General features: G+C 41.2%; 1 protein-coding gene and 1 long non-coding RNA gene across 3 annotated transcripts; one reads left to right on the top strand and one right to left on the bottom strand.

Moving 5' to 3' along the window:
• Positions 1-802: 802 nt before the first annotated feature.
• On the bottom strand, positions 803-4,637 carry LOC102311063. Its single transcript, XR_316052.3, has 4 exons — positions 4,359-4,637; positions 4,042-4,161; positions 3,763-3,957; positions 803-3,666 (listed from the first exon to the last, which is right to left on the bottom strand). It is a non-coding gene; the product is annotated as an uncharacterized LOC102311063 (long non-coding RNA).
• Positions 4,638-4,716: 79 nt separating this feature from the next.
• Positions 4,717-15,891, top strand: rinl (Ras and Rab interactor-like). 2 transcript variants are annotated; one of them, XM_005926590.3, is made up of 11 exons: positions 4,717-5,024; positions 5,292-5,457; positions 9,381-9,492; positions 10,082-10,154; positions 10,301-10,389; positions 10,498-10,580; positions 10,872-11,082; positions 11,838-12,518; positions 12,670-12,987; positions 13,075-13,209; positions 14,342-15,891. In XM_005926590.3, coding segments are annotated over exons 1-11 (2,322 nt in total). In that variant the 5' UTR covers positions 4,717-5,022; the 3' UTR covers positions 14,794-15,891. The 2 variants fall into 2 exon arrangements, with proteins under 2 accessions (XP_005926652.1, XP_005926653.1); XM_005926591.3 differs by lacking the exon at positions 4,717-5,024 and having other exon boundaries at positions 5,342-6,259.
• Positions 15,892-20,702: the final 4,811 nt, after the last annotated feature.

Here is a 20,702-nt window from a genome sequence, read left to right as displayed (position 1 = left end):
ATGGACAAAGTATAGGACCACATACACTACACACCTACAGGAGCTGCTCAGAAACCACTGCCATGACGCTTCTGCTGACGTTAAAGCCAGGGGGGGGGTCTGCAGATGTTGGGTCTTGGTGACTTTTACACACCATCACCTTACCTCGGCAACACCGCTTTGTATACTTCATACCAGAGTTGCTGTGATTCCTAAATCGTTACTGTGGTACTCTTGAATTAAGTGAGATCTTTACAACGACTCTTTCTGTCGCAAATGTTTGAGGCTTAACTTTGTACGCCGGTACCAATGAGACTAAAAACACCTGAATCTAAATATTAAGATTACAAATTCAATCAATGCTAATATTGTTTCTTTATTATGTGTTCTGCTATAACAGTGTATCACACCTCAGTGTAATGGATCTCCTAAACTTCATCCTGATGACAGCATCCTTCCAGGGCCTTGGGGTTTCTCTCTCTCCACTGCTGCCCTTGTCACACAGGAAAATATCGCTTTAGCCCTGCAGCCTCAGTCTACCCCATATGGTGTAGATTGTTTTTGGAGCATCTACCTGCATAAATCTGCATAAGAATGAATGCTGTTTTCCCCAAAAAGGCTGTTACTTTTCAACATTTTCCAACTTCTCGCAGGCTCTGCAGGCATTTCATTATAGCAAATGAATGAACTTAGATTAATTAGAAGGAAACTGATTTTACAGGAGAGCTCAGAAACACTATATTTACACCAAATACACCACACAGAGTAACCTAGGTAACGTGGTAAGATACAGTCTGCCTCATGTGCCTAAATTTGTCATGCTTCAAAATATTAAAAAATCTTGTTGAGAAACTTTAAAAAAGTGCACACATTATATAAACATGAAATATATGGTCTTGCCCTGTTTCTGTCACTACTACAGTGATGGGTGTTTTCTAACAGTTTTTTCCTGGCTCTGTATGATGTCAGAGAAAGGAGCTTATTAGGGTCACATCAGGCACACAGCATTGGCTGTGAAAATCGAAGGTCCACCTTCATATTGCTTAAGCCTCCTGTTTACACGAAGAAGTCAATGACAAGAAAGGTGGGTTTAAAGGAAGAGGAGGAGCCAAAGCAGATCATAGACCAAGGATGTCAAACTCATTTTACAGTATAGGCCACATTCAGTCTCGGTGTAAAGAAGTGTAATGGCATATTTAATCCCTGGAATATCTTAATATATAATTGCCCAGACTGTCCTGTAATAATAAAACAAATTTCTATAGTAGTTAACTACATTGGTGTAGTGTGAATGGTCCTGGGGGACCTCTTCACTAAGAGGCAAAGATGTAAAACCTATGAAAAGTGTAAGTCTTATGTTTGAGCTTAGGGCGTAATATCTGACACCCCTGCCATAGACAGTACACAAGGTGACTGTAGCTACCATGTTATGATCATATAATTCTACATTTTTAAATAATGTATGACAAAGACAACAAAACAAGCAACTGAGCCCATAAACTCACCAATTAAGTGTTCACAGAGGTCAAGTCAGAACGCTGGTTTACCACACACCTCTACAGGACTGAAAGTCCTTTTGCAACCACAGCTGTTGCTATCAAGTGGCCTTCAGATGGGACGCAGGTTTAAGTCACTTCCACACCTTCATGTTTTTGAGCCGGAAGCTACCTCTATGCTTCATAAAGCTGTATAAATGTACTTAACACATTTAACTCAAGCCTGAAAAATTGTCTCTTAATGCCCACGCATTTTTGTCAAGTGTATGTTGTTGTCATGTACTGTCATACAGGTAAATCGCAAAGGCACATAAATATGCAATATAATGAAAGTTAATTTATGAAGTCCTCATTTACTATATGGGTGCATATTAAAGTGAAAGAAATCATTCATACCATTTTGTCATTAAGTATATGAATTTGCCCAAAGCATGACCAGGTTAAATAATACTTAAACATTTGCATACGGTTGTAAGATTAATAAAGATTCATGGAAACCTTTTTTAGAGTCTGAGAATAAAATATGGAACTGGAAATTATCATTATAGGTCTATTTTTAAGGTGGCCTCATGTCAGTGCACATTAAATTACCCCAATGTATTGCCAGATATAGTTTGTTATGATGTAAACTGAATGAAATTCTGCTACCGTGCTTTCAAGGCTTTACTTTGCACACTGGTATTTTCAGGTGAATACTAACACAAGCTAACGTGTGCAGTTTATTTTTAGCCTTGTAGATGTGTTAACATGCAAGCATTCAATAAGAACAAAATACTTTTGCATGACCCATTTCAGACCCGATGACAGCCGTAGATAAACATCAAGGATCTCCCAAAGTCGCTTTTATTTATGATTGCATGCATTGATCTGAAAGTATCAGAATGTGCATAATCTCTGGTTCTGTAGTTTTTTACAAACTAAGCAACATCGACAATGGGGAGGAAGTTTTAACCTGGTTTTAAACTGATGGTTACAGTGTCATGGTGTTGGCAGGATATGATTTAAGCTGCAGGTGTGACAATGCTGCTTCTAAAACTAAAACTAGAAGTCTGCTTGCCACGGAAATGGTGACCAAACAGCAACACCTCAGTCTGTGGTTTCTTCGTAAGGCTGAGATCAGGTACCATGACAGAAAATAGCCTCAGACATGTTCAGCCCAGTCTTTACTTCCAATACTTCTATTTTTCTAAATAAAGTTGCAAGAAAAAGTGCAACTGATTTTGAATTACCAGTATTTATACACTGGTTATTTAAAATGCAATTAGCCGTAAGGTGCAAATATGGACAAAGTGACTAAATTAATCCATTCAGATCTTGAACATGTTATATAATCACTCACGTAACAGGCTGGCAAAAGCGAGTAAACTACACTAGGTTTGCTTACTTGCACCTCCTTTAGCAGCAAAACCTCCATCGGATGTGTCTTGTAGATGCTTATGTGACCCACAAAGAGGTGAAGAGGAAATATTAACCACAAATGTATACTCAATCATTCAGGTAAGGAAATCCCAAAAGGTTCTGTTGATCTGGACGTACCAAATGAACAAAATCAACATTTTGGAATTTAATTTAATTGATAATGGTTTATAAAATACTGTGGGGTTAGTGTGTGTGGCGAGTGAACTATTTTCAGTGTCTAAAGTAGGGCACGCCAGACAAACTTTGAGAACCGCTGGGCTGAGGTCAGGTCTGTGCTGGAAATGCCAAAACACTGTTTAGCGCTACTTTTTTTCTTTATCAGCCATACTGTGGTTGGTCCACTTTTCATGCTTTGGGTGATTGTCACCAAAACTCTCCACAGCTTTATACTTTGTTCACATTCTTATGAAGAATTCTTAATGCAATTAAAATTCATTGTTGCCTCGATGAATGCACGATTTCCATCAACCTGGGGCAACAAAGCAGCCACAAACCATGATGCTCCCTCCACCGTGCTTCACAGCTAGAGTGAGGTTTTCATGTTGGTGTGCTGTGCTATCTTCCTCTGAACACAGCGTTCCTTATCGCTCGTCTACCCACAGAACAGCGTCCCGTAGCTGCGGTGGAACATTCAGACACTTCGGTAATTTTTGTAGAGCATTTTATCCTTCACCTGATATTTGCAGGTGTATTGCTTTTACCACTGGATTGTTTTAGGGTAGCTTGTTGCGCTCTTGTTGTGATCACTGTGAAGAACTAGTGGAGAGGAGCTCTGCCAGAGAGGAAATACAGAGTTAACAGCAGTTCAGAAGAGGCATTGACAGAGAATTTGTAAAATGTAAATGTAGCTACAACACTTGTACTGTACATGAATGAAGTCATGGAGGGCGTCTGTGGGTGGCAGGTGGCAAGCCAAAAGCTAGCAACAGGCAGAGGGTGGGCAGGCTGGTGATCAGGTGAGTCCTCCTTCTTCTTGACACGTTACAGAGAGTGGGTGATGAGCTGGAGGTTTCCACAGGCAGCTGACAAGTGTGTTTCCAAGGAGGCAAGATTTCCAAGAGAGCTGGGAGCAGGGAGAGAGACAGGATTACTACAGACAGATGATCATAAACAACAATAATAGTTACAAAAGTGACCTAAAGTTCACCATATTGGCAATGACGACAGGTAGGAAGGAGGAAACCAGGTGAAACTTCATCCAGGGGTGGATCCAGAGGGATCAGCCAGCCCAGGAACTCCAAGAAAATCAGGCTTTAAAGGCCACACTCTGACAAGAAGTAGAGTAGCTTTAAATTCATTTGTGTACATTTTTCTTATTGTATATTTCTTATAATCTGGTCTTTAAAAAAACAACAAAAAAAACGTTTATATCACTAATCGATCTTTCAGACTTTTTCAATAATTTCACTGTGCATGCTTTTATTTATTTATCCATTTACTCATCCCACACTCAGCATTTCTCACCAGTTGTTGGAACTGAATCTCAATGACTTTGTCCATCCTCCGCTGTGAGCGAGTTCTCACACATGAAAAGTAAAACCATCCGTGTGATCTTACTTTAATGAGATGATGTTTGTCTATAATTGTCACAGAGATGAAGACATGGTGAAGCATTCTCAGACCATTGGCTGTTCTTAGCTTTGATGGTTTTACAGTTCAGAATTGGATCAGAAGAAAGGTGCTGCAGAGAGAGTAAGAAAATAGGCACATAGCTCTTTAGAGAACATGCAGTGTTTTCTCTCTCTCCACGCTGTAGTCAGAGCTGGGTTAACCACAGGCAGACTTGGAGGGGGGAGGGAAGGGTGAAGAAGGTGTCGTGAACATTCACATGAAAATTGAAACTACATTAAATGCCAGCGTGAGCAGGAGGCAGAAGCAGGCGAGCATGAGTGCCGTACATCAAATACCTGAATTTGATAAACTTAAGAAAATTTTGCCGCTAAACCTTTTGACGACGTGTTAGTGAGAAAGATGACAGCTTCCTATTTCAGCTATTCTGAACTCTTAAGCAACACTTTGCACTGCGCAGAAAGGAAGAGTTCAAGAGTGGGAAGATTGCAATATGTGTAGAAACTGCTAACAGTGTAAAGGAGGGAAGATACGCCAACTAACCGAGCCAGCTCGACACATGTGAGTATCAGCTATTTCTATACCACTAATGTGCTTGTGTTTAATTCTCTGTCTAACATTGTCTTGAGTTTGATGTCTAGTTATTAAAAATGATTGTCCAAGAAGCCAAATCTTAGAGGAAACTTTCTTAGTTTTGTATACTTTTTTTTGCTGAATTATGCACTGTTAACTACCCAGATTGTCTTTTTTACTGAATGGACCTTCTGTATTATCTACAGCTGATGTCCATAGATGTAGACAAAAATATGTCAATGTGTTTGTGTCCAGGGCTGTTCACAGTTCAGTTAATGGGACAACAGCCATCCCATGGAGGAGCAGCAGGAGGAAACTGTCACTGCTGGATCAGCTGAAAGGCTGCCAGGAGGCCTGGTGCCCCGGGGGAGCCTGGGACAGAGAGGGGGCTCACGCTGCTATCTGTGGGACACCTGCTGGGGTAGGAGCAGACATCACTGAATGACTCTCGCTGTTATTATGTGACATCAAGCGTCCAGTGTGTGTCAAATGAAGTCCAGATGATTGATCAAATCATTCAAGGATCTCCCTGTAAAGCTTCCCACTAACACTAAATAATGACTCTGTTTCCTAACAGGTCCTTGATCTTAGTCTTTGCCTGAGATTCAGTTTTTTTTTCTTTCCCCTCGTCCTATTTGGCAGTGTGGCGATCAGAATCGTTGTCCGATGGCCAAAAAACGCCCAACAGATTCACTTTCCCAATTGGACCATTACGGCATTTGCTATAACAGCCCACTTGATAGTCATATTTTATTAGAATTTGACCAGTTTAATCAACTGCTACTCAGTCGATTCAATTTTGACAACTCTTATGCAATAAAACAACTTTACATTTAATGACTTACTTACTTTGCATTTACTTTTAGACTATTTTTTAAAAAAAGAAATCTTAGTTCTTTATTTTTTTCTCAGTTTCCCGCCAGTGTCTCCCACTTCCCAGTGTGTCCTCTCTTCTGCTTCCTCTCCCAGTTTCGCTGCTTTTTGCGTTCCCAAGCTCGAAGTCGCGGGCATCATTTAAATTTTCTCTAGCAACCAAGTGTTTTTTGTGGGTCTGAATGTTGACATGCACTCGTCACTTAAATGTAGTTCCTTCTTTTTTTTCTATTTGAGGTCTGATAACACAACGAACTGTTTTAAATGCAGAAGTAGTGCTGAATAAAAGCGAGTTCATGTCAGGGAAATGACATTTCATGGTGGGTTTGGCTGCTGCACTCGCAGGGAATGTAAGTAACAAAGTAACAACGTATGATGCTTTATGTATTCATTGTTCTTGGTTATTATAAAGCGTGACATGGAGACAATTACACTGAAATGCAAAACTCTGACTGGCAGCAACAAGTCGTTGAACCGTGACAAATGTGTTATGGAGGAGGAGTGTGCTTTTTGTTTTGTATTAAGTGTTAAGAGACAAGTTTACTGGCATAATGTGATAAGCAGAATGCTGTGGAGGTTGTAGTCGACTTTTGTTCAATCAGATGTTGGAAGGGAGGGTTGATTGACTCATTTCTTCTTGTTTTTATGAATGGCAAACAGTAAGATGGCTGTTATGAATCAGTGGAAGATATATTTTTCCTAATTGCCGCCGTTTTTGCTGTCTTTCGGTGTGTTTCTGTGCTCAGAGTTTGGTGACTTCAAGTAAGCTTGTCAGTCTTTATTTTTGTACACACAGAGCCTGAAAACCACTTCCTCTGTACATGTTTGTATATGTGTGCTGGTCTAAAGAGCACCTTTGAATTTGGCTGTGGTGATGTAACTACTTGACAGAGCCGTTGCCTGGGATTACATGCGTTTTGCTTTACTCAAGTTAATTGTGTCTCAACTGGCCGTTTTATTGTCTTTGCTTCCAAAAAAGGCGTCGTGATCGATGCAAGTCTCTGTGCAGACAAAGCAAAGCTCTGTGTATAAAAGGAGACATGAAGAAGTGACAGGGCCTCTTGAGATATTCACACCAGAAACAGAAACACTTCACATTTTTTTCTAAAGTGGACAAATACCAAGAACAAGATTAGTCTTTTACCATCACTGACGAGGCTAGAGTCAGCAGTACAACGTTTTAGCCTCATCACTGACTGTAACTGATCCTGTTTCTTGTACATTTTTATACCATCTAAGTTAAAATACATGAATCACGTTAGCCCGCTCGAGTTACAGCAGTGCCTGATTCAATGAGGCCTTTACAAAAGCTAGTCACAAGGCACGTTTAAAGACGGAATGAGTTTGATATGATCTGAGAGTAAGAACCTAAAAATAAATGCCCTAACTGCAAGACCCTATTCACAGTAATGCGAAAAAGAAAGTGCAGCCACTTTCACTGCTAAGGTTTTGCATGTCAGCACATATAAAGATCATCTGCTCTTTAGAAGGTCTTCAAATTATTCAAATGCAACCTCACATGAACGACAACAAATGTCATACTGTCATTGTTTATCAGCTCTATAACATCAAGTAGAAAGTACATCCTATGATTCATTAGCTTGTAAACCCACCTTTAGCAGAAGTCTTTCTTCAAACTAATAAAGTCACACAGAGAGTGGGCAGTTTGACTGGGCCATTCCGATGCCTTCATTTTCTTCTTTTTCAGCCATTCTGTCATAGATTCACTGCTGTGTTTGGGATCATTGTCCTATTGCATGACCCACTCTGGGTCAAGCTTTAGTTGTCAGACAGATGGCCTCACATTTGACTCTAAAATACTTGCAGAGGAGTTCAGTAATGCAAAGTATCCAGTTCTCAAGCCCGAATCATCACCCTTCCTCCAGCGTGCCTGACAGCTGGTATGAGGTTTCTGTACTAAAAAAGCTGTGTTTGGTTTTTGCCAAACGTGGCGATGTGCATTACGGCCAATCACCTTCACTTTGGTCTCATCTGTCCAGAGAACATTGTTCCAGAAGTCTTGTGGTTTGTTCACATCCAACTTTGCAAAATTAAGCTCTGGTTTCTCCTGGCAACTGTTCCATACAAGCCATTCAGTCCTTTTATAATCGTACTGTATCATTTAGTGCTAACTGAGGTGTCGGTATTAGATTTAGCTCTTGGGTTTTCTGCAGTTTCTCTGAGCATTGCACGGTCTTTAGGTGAATTTAATAGGATGCCACACCGGAGAAGACTGTCATAAATGATCTCTACTTGTTAATAATCCCTATTACTGTATAATAACCCTGTACTTCTACAGTAATAAATTACCCTGAACTTACAGTCTATTTCTGCACGACATATTTCTTTGCTGCAGGTATCCCTGAGTGCTAGTTTAAGGAGTCAGCACATGGTTGAAAGCTGGGCAGGAAACTACACACATAAAACTCTTTTAGTTATCGTTATGATTATGGTTGTTCAGAAGATGGTGGCATTTTGTGTTAGCATTTGTGTTTATTTACTTTAGTCCACTCTTGTACTTAGTTTTTCCACCATGAGTTAAGACAGTTTAGTCGGCTCTGATGGCTAAAACAGAAGCTAGAAAAGAAACAACATCTTTGGGGTCGTGGTGTGTGCTGCTGTATCACACATGTGGTGTGAACTGTGAGTGAATAAAATGCACAGTAGAGAGCTCTCTCTTCTTGTCAGACTCAAGGGCTGCATGAAATATGAACGAGTCCTGCCACCGGCCTGTGGGCCACTCTTTGAAACCCTCGGTTTTCAAGGTTTTCTTGTATAGGATTTGATTGGTTTTAATGAAGATGGATTTGGGCACTAACAGTGTTGTGGGGCTCAGTTTCAGGTTTTAGTTTTGATGCATGCGCAAAATAAAACATGAAGAATAGAACATGGTTAAAGAAAATCATGTGATGTGAGCGGTCTTAAGCCACACTGGTTCGTCACTCAGAGTTAACCATCATCTACAGATTCATATCAGCATCTCTGAGTGGGCAAGCAAACACTTATCAGCACTTAATGCATGAGCCCTTAGACATTTGCAGTGTGCATGACGCTCTGTCACGTCGAGATCAAATCATTTGACTCTTGTCACAGAAATTCTGACACATTTCTTTGTAAACCACACGCTAAAATAGTTTTTTTTCTCTCTGTGTCCATCCATCACTCAGTTGTTCTCTTACTGCTGCCTGCTTACCATCTGGCCACGCCTTGTAGCCTGCCAGCGTGAACATTTAACCCTCTCGAGGCAGGCGTTGCCGATTTGCAACAGTTAAAAACTAACAACCTGATTACCCCACATACATATTTTATGAGGTTTTTTTACTCAGAAGTACCACTGCAGGACTTGGTTGTGCATTAGCAACAAAAAGTTTAATTTGAGCCTGAGAGGGTTAAAAGTAAACGTTCTCCTGCTTAACAGGTTTCTGTGACAGTTGAAATCTTTAAATGAGTCACACGTGTGTTTCCCTGCAGAGTTTCCTGGTTGTGCGGGACTCTGTGACGTCTCAGCCAAGCCTGCTATGTGTGTCTGCCGGAGCGCAGAATGAGGAAGTCTTTGATTATAATATCAAATGCACAGGAGCAGGTAGGATCCCGCCACATGCAAACATCTGTGCGTGTGTGTGTGTGTGTGTGTGTGTGTGTGTGTGTGTGTCTGTGTGACCAAGCTACCAATTTCCCTGCGTCATTTTTAGTGGTTATTTTATGAGTCAGTACTTCTGTCAAACTGAACCGATAAATAGAAAATAACCTAGTAACGTCATGGTTGCACTTTCTCTTCTCATGTTTGTGTACCTGCAGACATGGCAGTTATTGTAGATTGATGCAGATTAAAACATAAAACTCTGGTCCTATTTTATTTATTTACCAAACTTTTCCACTTACTGATCTACATGATGTATCTAAAAAATAAAAAAAAATCAAACACTAAAGGGTCATCTGACTCCTCTAGCCTGCAACACCCTCGTCAGGCTTTACAAACCACACACTGCCAGGAAATAATCAAGCTGTAAAGCTACTGTGGAAATATGTGAAACCCTAACGCTGGCTTATCTTAAGTTCCCTTTTAGTTTTTTTCTGGTATAAACTTTGGTGCATTTCCAGGAAAGTATTTTTCACCAGAGCATTTCAGAATGAGACTAAAGCTGCCCACTCTTTCTGTTTCTCTCTGACAGTTTTCCAACTGTCTGAGTCTCATCTGTCTTTCTCTGACTTGACTCAGCTGGTGCTCTTCTACTCTCTGACCAGGTAAGAATCTCCTGTCTCAGCTACATAAAAAACTCACCATGCTTGGTTATTGGTGGAACTGTGGACGTTGTGAAAGACTGTTCGAACCTGTGTTTAACCAAATCATGTCTGTTTATCTCTTGGATCTCTCTCCCTCTGTGTTTCAGGGATGTGCTGGATGTTTGTCTCCACATTCCTCGCTGGATCTACAGCGTAACAGACACAAAAAAAGAGCGTCTTTCACAGCTTCAACCTAGTGCGTCCGGGCCTTCCTGAGCTTTTGCCTTTCATAATCTTCAACAAAACAATACAAAACTGTGTTGAGGAGCCTTGTCAGCTAATTTCACTGATATCTCTGTTGCAGAAACTTGGCTTTCCACACCGCCTGATCAACAGACTGATCAAATGTCCCAAAGGGAACCAAGCAGCATGATGTGCTCCATACAGGTATGTTGCTTATCTACTTGTGTATAGATTTTTGTGAGGGAGGGGGAGGGACTTAAGGGGAAATGGTGTCTTTACTTCCTTCAGTGGGTAAATCAATAGCCTGGTAATTGTCTCAGAAACAGAACATTCATCATGCAACCAGAAGCACCACTCCAAAATAATGTTCAGGTGCCCACAAGAATATTTAAATTAAGAATAATTTAACTTTCTAAAGTGGTTATATGTGTCTATTGTGTAACCAATGTTGCGTTCTATCCTGTTAACACTGTATGTATGTGTTTTTTTCACTAGCTGACGTCCACAAACGGGGCCCTGTGTATCATCAATCCCCTCTACCTCCGTGAACACGGAGACGAGTGGCTGACCCACAGGCCAGCTGCCGCACAGCCGTCAAATTTCAGACGCCTCAGCACCACCCGGCAATGGGCAGGCGCAGGGTTACAAAGTAAACGAGCCATCTCTTTGGAGCAAGAAACCCCTGCTCCCAATACAGAGAGCTCAGGTCAGTGCACCAACTTCAGATTTCACCCAATATAAAAAAAGCTTCCTCAGTTCTGAACAGCAATGTTAGACAGTGTAGTTTCATTTCCCCTCACAGTTTTGAAAACAATGCTTCTATCTATCCAGATCAGGAGATGCTTTGAACTTAAAGTTCCTCTCCTTGCACTGTTTAAACCCCTAAAAACCTTTTCTTCCCTTTATAAAAAATAAGCCTACCAATAAACTCGTAACTGTGTTTTCCATACATTTTGTACATGCAGTCCTGGTCAGTTCTGCTGAAGTGTGTGAGAGGCAAAAACACAGTTAGGAGTTTCTAAATCAGGAAGTCCTGGGCCACAGAGAGTATGCTGTTCCTGCAAGTCAGGGGGAGAAAAAAATCCACTGTGTCTGGTGCAAACAGGAAGTGGCTTTGTGCGAGCTTTTAAAACTAAATGGAAATATCACCACAAAAAGCATTCATGTGGGTTAGCACTTATTAAAACACTTTAATCATCGTCAGCTGTTCTGTCGTCTTGCTCCACACTTGCACATATATTTGGCTTGACCACACTGTTAATTGCTAGCTCTGACAAGTTAGCCCTGCGTAGCAAGTGGACAAAACTAATTCCTATGGTTGTTTTTGAGACTGTCAGTCTCAGAGGTACATCATATTTCAGAAATAGTTAAAATGCCAGTCCTGTCTTTCTGTTTATGTCACCGTGATATCAGTAAGTGGGATCAGTTAAATTCATTGCAAAAAACTGTGATGTTATTCAGGTTTAATCAGAGCCTGTTCCGCTGATTCTGCACCAACTGAGCAAACACCAGCAGGGGTGGTCCTCCGGCGGCCCAGTCGGGATTTAGTAATCGCCCAGCCTCAGAGGGTGAGCACGGGGAGCCTACCTTCATCCACTTCCTCCACCCCCAGAAATGGAACACCTGAGTTGCAGCGCCACAGCAGCCCCGTGCCTCAGTCTCCTCACAGGGTGTCCTGGATTGAGGATGGCGTCTGGCTGCCTCCACCCAGGCCTTCTTCCTTGCTCCAGCCTCCATCACTCGAGCTTGACTCGCTTTCAATCAGCAGCATAGAGGAAGAGATGGAGCCCCAGATGCTAAGCTCGTCACATCACCACGCTTCAGCACACCGTTTGGCTGATAAGGTCCTACATCGCCTTTCTGCCGTGGGCCAGGCGCTGGGTGGGCTGGTAAGCCAGAGAAAAAGACTGTCCAATCGTGTGCAAGAGCTGAGTGAGAAGAAAGGTGCTGCATTCGCAGAGGCTGTGAAGGGATTTGTGGAGATGACATCGAAGCGAGGGACTGATTCTAGCGGTGTCACAGGGTCGGAGTTCTTACAGGAAGTGAGATTATCACTCACATCACTGAGGGAGACACTGCTGGAATATGCAGAAATCCAGATGTTACTGGAAAGCATAACTGACTTAAACGACTCAGAGATTGGTGAGTGGGCTGTGACATAACACAGAAATGATTTTAGGTTTTTGTTGTCAGCATAAATGACAGAATATATATTTTGCATTCTTAAAACCTTGTGGTTGAACGCTTAGTGCTCCAATAATTATCCCTCTGCTATCTTTTGATCCTGGTGTAGACACCCTGGTGGAGCTCTCCATCCACAAAGTGGCTCTGAAGCCTGTCTCCAGCCACCTCTACTCCTGCATAGAAACCTCCCGAACCAATGATGGCACCTTCGAGCGTCTCCAGAGCAACCTGCGCTTGCTGGAAAAGAACGAGGTGACTGAACTAGGAGGTTCAGCAGGAGTTGGAGTTCCTGACTCCGTCACGCTTGATCGTATCCAGCAGAAATGGAATAATATGCACGATGTCTACTCTCCAAACAAGAAAGTGGAGATCATGCTCAAAGTCTGCAAGAGCATCTATCACAGCATGAGTGCCAATGCTAGCTCAGGTAGCCTGGCAGTGTTTCGTAAATACCACTCTTCTACTTTGAGTCGCTTGGTTGTTATATCCACTTAAAGTCATGTTCTCCTCACAGCAGGTAAAGTGTATGGAGCAGATGATTTCCTGCCCTGCCTGACGTGGGTGCTGCTCCGTAGCAACCTGGTCACCTTGCAGGTAGACACAGATTACATGATGGAACTGCTGGATCCCACACAGCTACAAGGAGAGGGTAAGCCAGTTATAATTCAAGGACAATGTAGAGGAAGTGTGATGCTCCATTTGAGTAAATCATGTTTGAAACTAAATAGAAGTTTTTCTGACTTTACTCAGAAACTTAGTAAGTGACTTGCTAACACACTCTGACAGTAATGCCTATGTTTGCCTGGTCAACAACTATCTGGAAATCATCAGTTGTGAGAGGAAAGTGTGTATTCCCCGACTGGTTGTGAGTGGATGCTGGAAGTTGCTAGGATGAATTGGTCAAAGGGATTGCTTTGGTGGCTAGCAGATTGCTGCAGTCACCAGTAGTTTACATGTGTGTTTACTCCTTGATAAATGTAAATAAACTGTGCAAAGTAAGAAACTGGGCTAAAATGTGTTTACTCAGGGAGTGAACAGCAAATGTTTGCACACAGGTCCGCATTTTTCATGGAACTCTAACAATCTGCTAGTAATGGCTTTGCACATTTTTCCCTAATGATGGCTGCTCACTGGTCTCCAGGCCCACGTGACTAAGGGCTTATTCTTTTAAGTGAAGCCTTTTTTATAGTCCTGCAAATGTGTTCATCTGCATACCGGTTTAAATTTTGATGGAGGAGTGGCTCTCGTGTAGTCCTCCAAGATCCTGACTGCACATGATTGGATGTACATGAACTTAAAAAGTATGGCCTTTTAAAGTCTAAAGATGACTATAGACTATAGAGGGCCTTACCCTTATAATTTTATTCTTGCACTACTAATATGGCATTGCATACTTAAAATAATCCTTACTTTTTCTTAATTTTGTCCTTGGTGCAGCCCTTTAGTTTTTCAGCTGTCTGAAAAAAAAACAGTTTTAGCTCCCCTTTGTTTAAGTGATCTTTCTTTTGATTGGCTGCCCCTCGCACACAGGAAACAGCAAGTGGGTGGTGTTTCTGTTCTCGCAGCCTCAGAGCTGTATGCCTGGGATGTCACACAGAGCAAAGAACAAACAAATATGAGCATTTAGTGTACTCCCAAGGGCTAAGCTTTGGGTTTAATCAGTCCCCCCTACATGTGTGGAACTTTATGATGACACTTTGTAGTTGTAGTTTTGTAGTTTCCCCCCTGCTTATAGGTTTTCTCACTCAATGTCACCTTTTTCTATATCCCCATATCAACAGGTGGCTACTACCTTACAACTCTATATGCCTCTCTCTACTACATCAGCAGTTTCCGCCCACGACTGGCTGCCCGTCAGCTCAGTGTGGAAGCCCAACAGTCTCTCAATCAGTGGCATCGCAGACGCACACTGCACTGTAACCAGTCGCGTCGCAGCAAGCACAGACGGACTATTCGGAGGCAGGTTTGTCGGGACGGGAGTAAAGATGAAAGCAAAAATGAAAATGCATCTGTTAGTATGGAGGGGTCACAGGAACAGAAAGAACGCAACACAGAGGCTCTGCAGACACTGAGCGAGGAGACAGGGAGGGAACAAGGAGCCAATGACCAATCACAGCCTACTAGTCCAACTTCAGACTCTCAACCTGTGACACAGGAAGAGGAAACAGCAAGCAAACAGGAAGATAGCCAGACTTCTGGTGAAGGAAAAGAGGAGGACCACAGAGCATTATAATGAGATGCACGTCGTCAGGAGAAGGTCAAAGACCCTCAAAATGTTCTTACTGGTCAAAGCTATTTCACACCTGTTGAAATTCTTGCAAAGAGGTAAATTAACCTTTTAGCATGTGTCACTAATACCATGGTGTCAGTTAAGGTGAACGTGTGCCTGACTCAGCCTGAGGATTGGGGCTCCTCTTGGGTCTCATTATAAAGCTGGAGGGTCACAAGTTGAGAGGATGAATGAGATACTAAAGTGACATTTCTTAAATTTGAGCTGTTTTCTTCTAAAGTGTAACAAGGGGTGTCACACATGGATACCGCTCTCTTGTCACACTCCAAAAAGATTCAAAGCACTGGTCTAAATGACAACAAGTTTAATGTCATAAGTGAGCTGTAAAGACAACACTTGTTACTAGAGACTTGCTTAATGGGAGCTTATTTGGCCACCATCATCAGTGTGTGACATAGATCAGTGTTCCCCCTCATACTCCGGGGGGTTAAATCTAGTAATTGATCACATTGATCAATTAACAGTATATATTAAACATAAGCGATGTATTTGATACAGTTGCTTTATCACATTTCCTAAACCCCCCGACCAGGAAGTGGTTGCATTTTGTAAGATGTGCCCTGGGTTGGAATCCTTCATGCTGATTAATTTAAACTTGTATCATTCGACATTTCTAAATGTGGTCATATTAAAGCAGTAGCCTGCCAAAAGAGTGAAGTCATTAAGGTCTAAAAAAGTCTTAGGCTTAGGTTGTACAGTTTATTCTGCTCTTTTTAGCACCGCCTACAACAGACGGCTATTTCCAGGTAAATGCAGTCCCACTTTGTGTTGCTCATAGAGTTTATTATTATTATTATTATTATTATTATTATTATTATTATTATTATTATTATTATTATTATTATTGCAGAAGCTTGCTCCAGGATGAAATGCTAAAATCTACTTGGACTTGTTGCTAACTTTATTAATTTTGTTAATAGCGTTAAATGGTGTTAACAGTAACATTTTGACAATGCTATGGGCATGTCTTTTCCTTTCGTCCTAAAGTGGCAATAAATTAAACTAATCAATAAATAAAACTGAATCATTTGATTTTCTCAATTCTGTCTCAGGCTCTTTTCTAACAGCATTTTGCTGCAAAGGCATGTGCTATGTTGTTTCTGGTCTCCACAGTAATGCACAAACACTTTAAATCCACAGACTCCCCACAAAAAGCAATTACAGTAGCACCATTATCACTTATCTCTACACTACAGTAAAGTTTATCCGCAGTTTGGGCCACTAGAGGGCAGCATTCAACCTTCTCTGTTATGAACAGCTTTTAGCCCCTTGATTGGTGGGTGGCTTTGGAGCTTTCTTGAAGAGGAAGCTGAAACTAAACTAAGTTACATAAGTTAAAATCACTGTGCTACCACTACTAATACTAGTGATAGTGTGCCTCTTTTGACACAGTATAATCTTTAGCAGAAGCAGAAGCTATAGCACCAAACAGGTAAGTAAGGAATAAATCATTGGTCATGAGACAAAGCTGAAAATGACAACTGAAATTACAAGACTGAAAGGAAGGAGTCAAAACCAAATTTGCATATATGTAAGGGAGATGGCATGTCTGTAAAAGTTGCAGTTGAAGTGATAATGAAAAGATACTTGCAAGTTACATTCGAAGAGGTTCTTGAAAGGAGACTTGAAAGGAGGTACGTTAGGCTAGTCATTGACATTAAATGTGTAAGTCAAGTTAAAGCACCTGTAAAAACAGAGTGACAGGTGGCGGTTCAGCACCGGGCACGGGGGGTTGGGGGTAAGCTGTCAGCTAATGCTAACTTGGTTTGTAAGGTGCATCCATAGACAGGATTAATGCATTAAACTGCTCGTGAGTGCTAAGACGTATACACATAAGATACTAGAACCAAATTTACCAAATTTGCGTCACTGCTGAGCCAATTCATTTGTTAAACTGTTGCACTGAAAAGTGCAAAGACTTTATTGACTTAAATAAGTTGAGGTGAACCCAGTCAGGAAGTGGCCACAGGCCTAATATCGCACAATTTAAAGTAAGTAAGTAAGTAAGTTAGAGCCTCTACAGTCTACTTCTAAAATGCAGCTTCTGAAACCCATACAGCTGAAAACACATTAAATCTGCTGTATAAAGTTTGACATTTCACATGGCAGTTTGTGGTTCACTTTTGGAGCCACCCTCAAGTGGTCATTCAAAAATCTAGTTTTTGGTACATCAGCTATTTTTTAGTCTTGAGAAGTGGCTATTAATAAACTAAAAATTAAGGCTGAAGCATCTCACTTAAAGTAGACTTAGTGGAAAAATAGCACAGTTAAAAATTAAAATAAAAGGAGTCATAAATAGGCCTCGGCTCCTAGGGGTTTCCCATGATTTCTTCTTCGCTCATCTTTTTTTGCTTTCTATGTTTATACACCACTCTGTATTTAATCATTAGTTATTATTAAACTCTGGCTTTTTCTCCCATAGTTTACCTTTCATCCTGTCTTCCTCTGCTCTCTTCTTGTTCCCCTTACCACGAACTGGTTGCGGCTAATGGCTGCACCTCCCTGAGCCCGAGTCTCCTGCAGGTATGTTCCTGTTAAAAGGAAGTTTTTCTTTCCCACTGTTGCCAAGTGCTTGCTTATAGGGGGTCATGTGATGGTTGTGGTTTATTTCAGTTATTGTAGGAACTTTACAATATAAAGTGCTTTGAATTGATGCTGTATAAATAAAACTTAATAAAAATGCTAAATAAAAAAAAAGGTGGAAAGGACAGTTGAATTCTTGTAAGAACTAAAGTAGAATTTAAATTCATTATTGTAATTTAATCTACAGTCTGTAGCTATTGTTCTTGTACATTTTCCTATGATTCATGATACATTTATGCTATTACATTGCTATTTTTGTTGTTATAATATAATTAACAGCTTGTAAATTCAAATGTTACCACAATACTTAATAAATGCACATACATTGAGCGTGTACACATGTGAATAGTTATGCAGAGGGCCTCTCATGTAAATGTACACACACAGCTCCATGTACATGCACATATGGAACCGTCTCATCGCTGCATTCTAAATGACCGAGCCAATCAAATTTACCTAATGAGACATCTGGCATTCTGCCTGCATGTGGATGGCAAGCCCAGAAACAGCTGGGCCTTTACACACACACACACACACACACACACGCACACACACTTTTTCTTTACACATACTATCAGTATGTGATAGTTGGTGGACAGAGCAAGAAATGCTGCGATACACACTGAATCACATTTGTAGTGATTCTCTATATCACACACACATGCATACATACACGTACACACATGGGCAATATTTTAAGAAGTGCTGAAGATAGAGTTGTGGTCCAAACCATACATGGCCAGTACGTGTCATTCTCCCACACATAGTCCTTTCACATATGTGATATATTATGCATACATGAGTGTGTGTAACTCACTCACCACTGCCATAAATTAGATATATGGCAGTGGCAGAGGTGGTGGTGGTGTGTATGTGTGTGTCTGTGTGTTGTGTGTGTGTGTGTCGTGTGTGTGTGTGTGTGTGTGTGTGTGTGTGTGTGCTGTGTGTGTGTGTGTGAAGAAGAAGAGGTAAGGCAGGGATGTGGAGGGGCACAGATGGCTTGTGGTCCTGAGGAGTTTGAGATACTGCAGGCTAAAACGGCCGACACAGCACCGCACGCAGCGGACACGACACGCACGTTTCCCCGCGCGCACACAACACACAGCACACACACAAACACACACACACACACACACACACACACACACACGCACACACACATATAAAGAAACAAGGACGGGAAAACAAAGTTTGATTTATTAATGTTCCCTCAAATATCTGCATTATATATTACTTAACACAACTACATAGTGACTCAGTTACTCAGTTAAATATTGTAGTTTTTCTTCACTATATTAACACGATAGTAGTACAGTAAGTTGATTTAATGTGATACATTACATAGACAGGGAGTGCAGACAGTAAATAAAAATAATTCACCGTCTTACCCCAGCTGGTCGCAGCAGATGGCCGCCCCTCCCTGAGTCTGGTTCTGCTGGAGGTTCCTTCCTGTCAAAAGGGGAGTTTTTCCTTCCCACTGTCACCAAAGTGCTCGCTCATAGGGGGTCATATGATTTTTGGGATTTGCTCTGTCTACCTTGCAGTATAAAGCGCCTTGAGGTGACTGCTGCTGCGATTTGGTGCTGTATAAATAAAATTGAATTGAATTATTAATAAAGATATACTTCTTTCCCCCTCCTTTGCTTTTCATAACTCCCACAGTGCACCTTGTAATGTCTCACTTTGAGCAAAGCGATCCCGTTGAACAGCAGAGCATCTTTACTGCCGTGCTCTTCCCTGTCCTCACATGTCTCTTGTCCCTCTATGATGCGCGTGAGGGTCCTTTGTCTTTACTGCAGCCTCTGACTAACCATCACCGTACAACAGCTTTACTCTGTCACAGCTCATTCACACGCCCACAATAAAACTTTCTCCTTTTCTCTTTTTAACCCTCGTGGAGATTTTACATTCCCCCCTTGTCATTCAGTCCCCCCCCCCTGCATTCCTCCATTCCTTTCTCTTTCTCTACCCCTCTCTCTGTTACTCCCTCCCCCTCCCCATCTCTCCTACTTGTCTGAACTCTGACAGGTGTGTAATTGAATGATTAATGACCACCACAGTAACCCTCCTCCTCCTCCTCTCTCTTTCTCTCTCTCCTGCTCAACCACGCAGACTTTATATTAAAATGGAACTGTGCAATGTTTATGCACACATACACACACACACACATTTATGCACACAGGTGTGCACATTTCCACACGTGTTCATTTTGCTTCAATAGCCTGAATGGTCAAATTCAAGAAGATGAGTCTTGAAATGATGGAGATGTAAGGAGTGTAGTGATATGTATATGAAGGGCCAACACTGCACCAGTGCTGCAATAAAAATCGGAATAGCTTGATCTTATGTGAATTTAATAAATAAATAATAAATGTTTCCCACAAAGTGAGCTTTAATGCATTAAGAAAATAAAAGTAAAAATCTGATTTGTGACGCTGTATGGCTCAAATCTACTGTAATGCCAAACTACACACCTGTACGGGCTACAGCAGATTTTCTGTCAATAAGTCCCGTGCACTGACAGGTGGGATTATTTCTGGTTATTATTATTAATATTATTTTCTGATGCTGAGGGGGAAAATTAATGATAATGTGTGTGTGTTTTTGTACAGATTATAAAAACAGCGTGTCATTTGAAAACCAATCAGCTGTTTCAAAGGTCAGAGGAGTGAATATTGATATTACAGACTTTTTCTTGTTTAAACATACATGCTTACACACTTAGGTTATATGGATTGAGAATGTAAAGGCCTCAGGCTTAAACTTCAGTGGTAAGGAGACATTTCTTTGCATTTCTTCATCTTTTCCCATGTTGATGCTGGAGGTTCTCAAATATTTAAAACCATGCCCTTCACTCCGTGATATGCTAAATGTCAGATATGGCACCATCAAGATGTTATTTTTCATAGACAAACCATATTCATTCATTCCCCTGGTTATCCACATCCCCTGGAGAGACTCTGTGCTTCACCAGGGAGAGACATTTATATAAAATTATATAAAATGTCTCATTGAAAAACTTCCTGTTATCCCTTTTTGACTTTTGTGCCCTCCTTCTTTTGGTCTGACTAAACAGTGACAGTGTGATGGACAGTGTGTTTGCTGTAGGCTTTAGTATCTACTTTGGTGCAGAGCTCAGTTTCAAAACCAGTATAAAAAATAATGGTACGTTTTCACAGATCATACTGAAACAAAAGTTGCTGAACTATTTGCATGACAGTGTTGTGAAAAAAAGGGATTACCAGGCAAACAGGGCTGCATGGGGGGGG

This window comes from Haplochromis burtoni, unplaced genomic scaffold (genome assembly GCF_018398535.1).
Source record: "Haplochromis burtoni strain Fernald_Lab_line unplaced genomic scaffold, NCSU_Asbu1 Contig_94, whole genome shotgun sequence".
Classification (NCBI taxonomy): domain Eukaryota; kingdom Metazoa; phylum Chordata; class Actinopteri; order Cichliformes; family Cichlidae; genus Haplochromis; species Haplochromis burtoni.
The sequence above is the reverse complement of the archived record's forward strand: the minus strand, read 5'-3'. Positions and strand labels throughout refer to the sequence as shown.